We start from the raw sequence: 9,196 nt of genomic DNA, 5'->3' as shown, positions 1-9,196 counted from the left end.
CAACACCCTGGACAAGAGAGTGGACCCCTGGAGGTGCGCAGAAACGGTGCCACCTGGAGGGGGGGTGTCTGAACAAAAAATGCTCGGAACTGGTGGCGATTACCAGGGGAGGTGGAAAAATGGGGATTTTCGCGAAAACAAGATGGCCGCCATACTTTGCCAAAATCGCCGTTTATGAATCCTTACGTCTCAAATTTGGCACACGTGCTCTGTTCGAGCCGGCGAATCGATCGGTGCCCCGTTCGAGTGGCTCCGGGCCCCAGTTTCCAACTTTCATACAACGTAAAATCCAACGGCCCGCGGAAACGGTGCGAGTTGGGTGGGGGGTCCCGGAACTAAAAATGATCACCACCCTGGGACGCTACCAGGGAGCCATAGTGGGTCGCTCGATTTTGGAATTTTTCCATTTTTGGCGCAAATATAAAAACGTAAATTTAGACGAGGTGGCGCGTCGCGGAAATACACTCACACCATGTTCGTACTCGCCCAGCTCCCAAGATATCCAGAAAAATCCGAAATCTTAAACTTTCCCACATCTCGCGAAGACGGTCAACGGCCCGCGCAAACGGTAGCAGCTGCATCTGGGGTGCTCAAACTAAACTTGTAGTAGACCTCGAGCAATTACCACAGATAGTGAAAAAAATTCAAAATGGCGGAAAAAATGGCCGCCGCCATACAAATTCTAAAACGGCCATCGCTGGTGTGATCGCGCTGAAACTTGGCATAGGGGCTTTAATCGTGCCGCACATTCAGTTGGCATACTCATAATCGAGTTTTCATCGCTGGTTTCCGAGTTTCATACAACGCGAAATTCGACGGCTCTCTGAAACGGCACTAGATAGCTGGGGGGTGTAGAACTAAAAAATGATCAGGAAGATGGGATGCTACCAGGGCAATCGAGAAATTTCAAATTGGACGCAATTTTTTTTCAAAAAATGGCCAATTTTTCAAAGCAAGATGGTGGCGCCGGTTCCGTCACGATCGGTCTGAAAATTGACTTCTGTGCTCTGATTGGTCAGATTTACAAAACTGCGTACTCAGAATTTCTCTCCGACCCCCGGTTTCCATTTTCCATACATCACGAAATTCAACGGCTCTCTGAACTGGTGGCACTTAGGTTGGGTTCACCAAGGTAAAAAATGTTTAAAAACTTGGTCCGCTTCCAGGTACATAAAAATTTTTGCTAAAAAGCGAAATTTTTTTTTTCGAAAATTTTGTATGGAAATTTCCATAGTAGGAAGGGTAATTGAATAGCATCGGCAAAAGACGGCACCGCGGGCTGCTTGCTGCCCGCGCACCGCGCAACTTCGAGGGTTGACAGCCTCCCGGAGTAGAAAATATTTATTAACTTTTGAACTACCCCACGAGCCAAGCGAGCGAAGCGAGCGAGTCACGGCAGCGGCCAGCGTAAATATTCAAATAGGTAGCGAGGAGCGAAGCGACGAGCTTGTAAGGTTAACTTTTGAACTACTTACCGCACGAGCCAAGCGAGCGAAGCGAGCGAGTCGCGTCAACGGCCGGCGTAAATATTCAAATAGGTAGCGAGGAGCGAAGCGACGAGCGTGTTAGGTTAACTTTTGAACTACTTACCGAACGAGCCAAGCGAGCGAAGCGAGCGAGTCGCGTCAACGGCCGGCCTAAATATTCAAATGGGTAGCGAGGAGCGAAGCGACGAGCGTGTTAGGTTAACTTATGAACTACCTACCGCACGAGCCAAGCGAGCGAAGCGAGCGAGTTGCGGCAGCGGCCGGCCTAAATATTCAAATAGGTAGCGAGGAGCGAAGCGACGAGCGTGTTAGGTTAACTCTTGAACAGTTTATTATGAAAAGTCACTGCCCGCTATCGATAAGACGTTTAAAAAATTTACCAATATTTGAATAAGTAATTTATAAGCAGTTTAGGTAGCGAGGAGCGAAGCGACGAGCGTGTAAGGTTAACTTTTGAACTACCACACGAGCCATGCGAGCGAAGCGAGCGAGTCACGGCAGCGGCCGGCCTAAATATTCAAATAGGTAGCGAGGAGCGAAGCGACGAGCGTGTTAGGTTAACTTTTGAACTACCTATCGCACGAGCCAAGCGAGCGAAGCGTGCGAGTCGCGGCAGCGGCCGGCCTAAATATTCAAATAGGTAGCGAGGAGCGAAGCGACGAGCGTGTTAGGTTAACTCTTGAACAGTTTATTATGAAAAGTCACTGCCCGCTATCGATAAGACGTTTCAAAAATTTAACAATATTTGAATAAGTAATTTATAAGCAGTTTCGACTGACTGTAGAATCGCTGTTAGCAGATGTTACAAATGGAAAGTAAATTCGAATGCATTTTCAAATGACTAAAGATGTCTGCCCTAGGATGAGCCGCGAGCTGCTTGCAGCTCGCGCACCACGCACCCTCGAAGGTGGACAGCCCCCCGGAATAGAAAATTTTGAATGGGGAATTTATAAGCATTACCGACTGACTGTAGAATCGCTGTTAGGAGATGTAACAAATGGATAGGAAATTTCAATGCATTTTCAAATGACTGAAGATTTCTGCCCTGGGATGAGCCGCGAGCTGCTTGCAGCTCGCGCACCATGCACCCTCGAAGGTGAACCGCCTCCCGGAATAGAAAATATTTGAATTTGAAATTTATAAGCACTTCCGATTGACTGTGGAATCACTGTTTGCAGATAATAGCAAATTGACGGGGAATTTTAATGCATTTTCAAATGACTGAAGATTTCTGTCCTGGGATGCTTCGCGGGCTGCTTGCAGCCCGCGCACTACGCTCCCTCGAAGGTGGACAGCCTCCCGGAGTGGAAAATACTTGAATGGGGAATTTATAAGCATTACCGACTGACTGTGGAATCGCTGTTAGCAGAAAATTACAAATGGACTGGGAATTCTAACACATTTTCTAATGACTGCGCTATTGCTTCAACCCAGGGGCAAAAGGGGCTCGCGGGCTGCTTGCAGCCCGCGCACAACGCACCAGCTAGTTTTAAATCTATATCTATATTAATAGACGTATTAAGGAAGATACAAAATGTCTTCATCATACAAACGTTACATTATTTCATTTTTCGATAAAACTTATAATTTTAATAAAGGATCGAGATGAATCTAAATCGATCATCTTCTTAGCTATAATACCTACCTATCGTTATGTTTATGGGAAGGTTGAGCTGATCTGAGTTTTCTGGAAACTGTTTCAGCCTTCTGGGAAATATAGATTACGTCGATCGACTTCGGCTTCGACGGCTTATTGATTAAAGAGTTAAGTATGAACATAATATTTTAAATTACATTTTATGTTTTAGACAACCTAAAAAATTTATGAGAGAGACCAGAATTGGTCAGAAGTAGGTAAACATGGGAGGAGTAAACATTACAACTGAAGATACTATAGGTACTTAGGTACCTATATAAAATGCTGAATGGGTAAGGAGAAATGAAAAAATCTAACTGGATATCCTTTAGATTGATGTAGGTAATATCACAGTATTACAATATTTATTGTAATACTGTGGTACCTAATATTGTTCACAATATTTTGATTACTTTGTAATTTCTCAAAATACTGATAAAAGACAATACTTAGATAAATAATAGTACTTAGGTATAAGACAGTACTTTGATCATAGGAAATTGAAATTTAGTAGGTATTAATTAATAATTATTGTGTAGTTCAAAAGCTAATCAGAACTTTCAATCGCTATTATTGGTGTTCCCTTGTTTAATCTAGATATAATCCATAGACTATTAAACTTTCGTCATTGAGACAAATTGATTTGCTTTTGTTTCGGAATTATTATTGTATACGTATTAGGTATAATCTATATACATATAATAAATCTGTAGAAGGGTCAATTCTGTACATTAAAAATATTGAAAAAATAAATACCAGGGGGTGTTACTGAATCGATACCAAACCCAAATATGTGATTAAATCAATTTTTGTCTGTCTGTCTGTCTGTCTGTCTTTCTGTCTGTCTGTCTGTCTGTATGTGAAGGCATCACGTAAAAACTAACGGTTTGATTTCGATGAAACTTGGTATAATTATACCTTATTATCCTGGGCATAATATAGGATACTTTTTATCCCGGAAAAATACGTAGAAAAAAATAAATCTCTATTTTTCTTAATTTTTCCGCGCGGACGGAGTCGCGGGCGGAAGCTAGTATTAAATAAATAGTTATAGACCATAACGATTATTAGGTAAACTAACTGTGCGCGCGGCTCCGGCCCCTTTATAAAAATCTTAACAAATTATATTACAAATGGACTCTACAGAGCGAGCAGCCTCGCGAAGCAATTTCTACGTGAAACATCAAAATATGGCTTTCGTAATTTTTTTCACAAACACTTTTGTTTCGCGAGGATGCTCGCTCTGTGGGAACCCCCGTATCTCATTTCAAGGCATTGTTGTAAAGGAGTAAAATAAAACAGTTTTATAAAGCTTCGGTACTGGTATTTATTTCTGTCACTAATTCATATCATCATGTCTATATTCATATAAAAATAGTAATAAAATAGAATTATTTAAAATAATAATGTAAAATTTATATTTTATACGTAGATATTACGTAACGCTACACATGTCCGCAAAATTACAATTTTGTATCGAATTACGATAATATTCTTTCAACGTTTTCACTGGGCACAATTCATTTTCACACATGGGCAGCTTAATAATTTTTTCTTGGTGTAATGTTAATACTTTTTCTCCGTCTTTGCATCTGAAAACAAACATTTTAATTAATTATTATTATTCATTTTATTGTCCTAGTCCAGTGAGTCCACCGGGATATTTAAAACAGATTTCAAATTCAATGCAGACATATAAAATGTTATAAAAACTACTTGTTAAATAATTTATTTATTTATTTATTTGGTTAACCAACATTTGTTTACAATGATTCTTTAATATAATTATTATTACATAACATATAGTTCTTGCGATAAAGTAACAAACAATTAGAGGTGCACACAGCATGCGCCAATTATACAGAGCTATTTCTTAAGAGTACAATACAAAATTAATGCTTCTAATCCTTTGATTCTAAAACTATAATTCGAGCGAGAAATTGCGACGAAAAAAGAAAAAAAATATCAATAAAATTCTCTTTTTTTTAGATTATTAACTATGTACTATTCCAAATTTAGGTTTGAATCTCAATTGCGACGCGAAGTTATTATGTTTAGAATGACTACTTTAAAATAGGATTTTTCTTTCCAGATATAATATTATCATTTTTTAGATTACACTAGATTTATGTGATAAATGTAGGTGAATATAGATAAACTACGAGAACAACCATGTTACGAAATCTGCATACAGAGTGCATAATAATATATAGAAAGTAAAATAAATACATTTAAAACTTACTTAAACAAAACAAAAGCTAAATTCGATGCAAAGCAGTCTATATTCGATGCTCTCCAAGACCTCTTATTGTTAATTGTATCTCCTCTTAAATGCGATTCAGGTTTATACAACTGCAGGTAAGTCAACATCTTCAGTAATGTGCCAGAGTGGGCGAATAAAAATGTTGCGTTACGCCCTTTGTTGCTAGAAAAAAACAATTGAATTTATAAATAATCAATGATTTTTTTTTCAATTATAATACATATATGTAATAATAGCAATATGTAAATATATGAAGGTATTCTCTTATTTGTTTTAGGAAGTTTATTATATTTTTATTCAGTAAAATTGTATACACAAAAATAGGAGTAAATTCACCTGACCAAATTATATCTATTAATTTGGTTTTGTATCAACAAATGAGTACAGGAGATGTTTACTGCAATGTTTACTTATCGTGAAAAGTTTTTAAAGCAAAAGAATATCATTGTTTGAGTAACATAAGCAACAACTTTTAGTTTCCACATTTGTCATAGCTCTTACATAGATGATATAATATTACCTTATACTGTGAAACATATGTTTCATTAGCATACATGCTGGCTGATGTGTTAATTCATTGCCATGTCCATCCACCCAGTAATGTTTCAAGTCGTAAAAATATTCCAGCCTCTGAAATATATTTTTATAAGACATTTGTTTTATTTTTTATTTTTTTAATTAAATGTGTCCCTCTATAAATGGCAGCCATCACTGTGTCTACCTGCCGAGCTGTCATAAATAATTTTAGTGTTCGATTAAATGAGTGCCGTGAACGCAATGGACTGCATTTGGACGATATTATTTTTAAGAAATAAATTCCCATATTATGCACTTTAATAATTAATAAACATTTTTTCAATACACCGCTTACTTTTTTTTATTCATCCACAAAATATAAACTTTCTTTTGAGACACCCTGTACTACAGCTAAGCCATAAGTTTAAAACTCTTCATTTATAAGCAGAATCTTATGTGATGTACTTATTAAAACATTTGGTATAGATTTTCTTAGCCATACCTTCATAAAAATAAAAAAATAAGCAGATTAGCAGTTTTGATAAAAATTTTAACAAACATATTCATTGTTCAAATACACGAAATATTTTTAAGATCATGAATTTCTCAATAGTACAATTAAGATCTTATAGGATACCTTAATGCCCTCATTATTGAATGCATAGCACCACGGCGATATAGCATGTTTATGCCAAGCCGTCTCAAACCCACATATTCTGTACATCAACGTAACTGTATCTGTAAAAACACGAATCCTTAATTTAAATACAAAATCATCACATAAACTTCAGTGTATACTCTTAAAGTACCAGTACATGAGTGATTGAACAGCTAAAAATTAAGGGCGGCCGTATACGGACGGTGGTCAGTCGTTGACTGCTCGAAACCGGGCAGTTGACAGCTTGAAGCGGTCGCGACGACTCGAGCAGTCCGTGTACTGCAGTGAATGAATGTCTATAGTTCACCGCGCGGTCACAGCTTCAAGCCGTCGGTCTCAATTGCTTGAAGCGGTCCGTGTACAACCGCCCTAAGCGATGGCTTAGTAAGGGTAATTTTCAAGTTACAAACCCAAACTCAGCAACCTATCAAGACCCAAATATTTAGATACATATTCCAAAGTTTCATTCATTTCTTTACTATTGCCGTATAATCTCTGCTCCTTGTAACTATGAGGGTTTTTCTTAACTTGCTTTTGCCACCTTTCACAATGTTTGTAAAACTGAAAGTTTTTGTAGCAAAAGTGATAATGATTATTTATCTAAATATTTAGCTTAATATATATTTTGCACCAAGAAAAAAACATTGTTTTTATCTTTAAAAACAAAACAGAAATATAATTAACAAATAACAATAGGTATAAAGATTCAAATATTTCAAAAAAAACTATACATACTCTCAAGGTGGTGTCTACTTTCAAAGCAGGTTCAAAAACAACATTCTCTGAATTCTTCTTATCAAACAATCCAAGTGAAAAATATCTTGCACTCTGTTGTGTTCTCTGAGTTGCTGTGTACCTGAACTGAAAAACAACATTGAAAATATAAATAAGCAACTTTTTATAATAATCTAGCTATCTTGATGCTAAAATATTATACATAAAAAAATTGGTTGTCTGTAAAGTCGGTTTACTGACGATAGTTGAAAGTGACAATGTCCGATTGTGCTTCTTTATCGCTCGTTTCGCGCTCTCGCTCGCACTTCAAGCCTTACATGGAACGCCTCAGATGAGTCAGAGCGAGGTAACGCCGCATGAGTCATGTTTTTTCGTGAGTGCAGCCGGCTTTATCGAATTATAAGACGTTGTCACGTCAAAAATGTATTTATTCTCTTCCTATTCTTATGATATGTACATTATGACATGGCATAAGTGTCTTATATACCTGGAATGTGTTATTATCATATTTATGTTTGACAATATGTGGGAATTTCTTTTGTATCCTCTCAGCCAGTAATATCATCTCATCTTGCCCCTCTAGGGTCAAATATTTTTCCTGTTCCACAGGCATGTCACTGGCCCAATGTTCTAATTTTTTGAGCTGTTCACTGGTTAAATGACCTAGAATGTAATTGAAAAAATAATTATTAATATTAATTTATATGCAGAATAAATTATGTAAGAACTTACATGAAATTAAAGATACAACAATGATAAATTAAATATTACTCATAAAGGTACCCTAGACCATAATTACACATCAAAAGGACAGTATAATTAAGAGGTACTTATCATTTTTAAGAGTCAGTTCTACACTATCATTATCAAAAAGGATAAAAATATAAAACATGACATTATAACACATATATATCTTTTTATTTCAAGAGATTATGGATCTTACTGAAATTGTGGTCTCTATTCTACTTTATAATGAGGATGTCTAACATTGCTAGTTCAATTTAACAAATTTGTTTTGTCTGGCCTTGAAGTAAAACTGTAGAGCTGTGAATACTTCAAGTCTAATTTAATACCTTTTCCTGAATTATGTTGCAATAACACTTCATACTTTAAATCTTGTAGTGTAGTTTGTGCACCTATTATATCCTTTGCACTTGGTAATCGGGAACCATGTCGGATTAACATCCAAATTTTTTGTTCTTTACAATCTGAGAATCAAAAAAGAGAATGCGCGTATTAGCAGCTATCCGATAGGCGATAACTAATCTTGAATTGCATTGTTTGAATTTACATCATCACTTACTCCCATATTTTATCTTGGAATCATCTTTGTTATATTTAAATCTATATGGAGTCCGAGTCCCCAAATGGTTCCGTATATCATCAGTTTTGATACCATTTATACTAACAGTTAAAAACAATACTGCAATGGTGTATAAATAAAGAAAACTCATATTAATATCATGCATTGTGTTTGTACATGGTTCAATTATTTTCTATTACTTAAAATTTTGCTAAAAGCCAAATATTCTAATTTACTAAACCGATAGTTGATACAAAACAGCGGCCTGCTGGAGGCCTGCCCCTGGCATTGTTTTGTGATTTGTCAAAATGACTTTGACTTTGATGTATAGTGAGTAAATGCGTATAATGAAACGTAATTTGATAAGTTTCCATAAAAACACTTTTAAGGTTGAATTCTTACATTTTTTTTTAATTCTAGGCAATTAAAGGAATTTTATAGAAACTGTATTAAAATATGTTTGTTATACTAGCTCTCCACCCGTGGTTTCGCAGGTAAAGTAAGGAAGAAAGGAAGGTATTAAGGAAAGCCACATATTTTTCGTTCCTGTGGGATTTCTGGACAAAAACCTATCCTATATCCTGCCTCAGATCCTAAA

The 9,196-nt window shown here is 36.5% G+C and overlaps 1 protein-coding gene across 1 annotated transcript; it reads right to left on the bottom strand.

Moving 5' to 3' along the window:
* Nucleotides 1–4,427: 4,427 nt before the first annotated feature.
* On the bottom strand, nt 4,428–8,891 carry LOC123691436 (multiple inositol polyphosphate phosphatase 1-like). The gene is made up of 9 exons (XM_045635823.1): nt 8,599–8,891; nt 8,369–8,503; nt 7,783–7,958; nt 7,296–7,421; nt 6,971–7,121; nt 6,540–6,640; nt 5,907–6,016; nt 5,366–5,548; nt 4,428–4,715 (listed from the first exon to the last, which is right to left on the bottom strand). Exons 1-9 carry the CDS (start codon nt 8,762–8,764, stop codon nt 4,559–4,561), a joined length of 1,305 nt encoding a protein of 434 aa, XP_045491779.1. The 5' UTR covers nt 8,765–8,891; the 3' UTR covers nt 4,428–4,558.
* Nucleotides 8,892–9,196: the final 305 nt, after the last annotated feature.

This window comes from Colias croceus, chromosome 4 (genome assembly GCF_905220415.1).
Source record: "Colias croceus chromosome 4, ilColCroc2.1".
Taxonomy (NCBI): Eukaryota; Metazoa; Arthropoda; class Insecta; order Lepidoptera; family Pieridae; genus Colias; species Colias croceus.
This window is presented reverse-complemented; position numbering and strand designations above follow the sequence as displayed.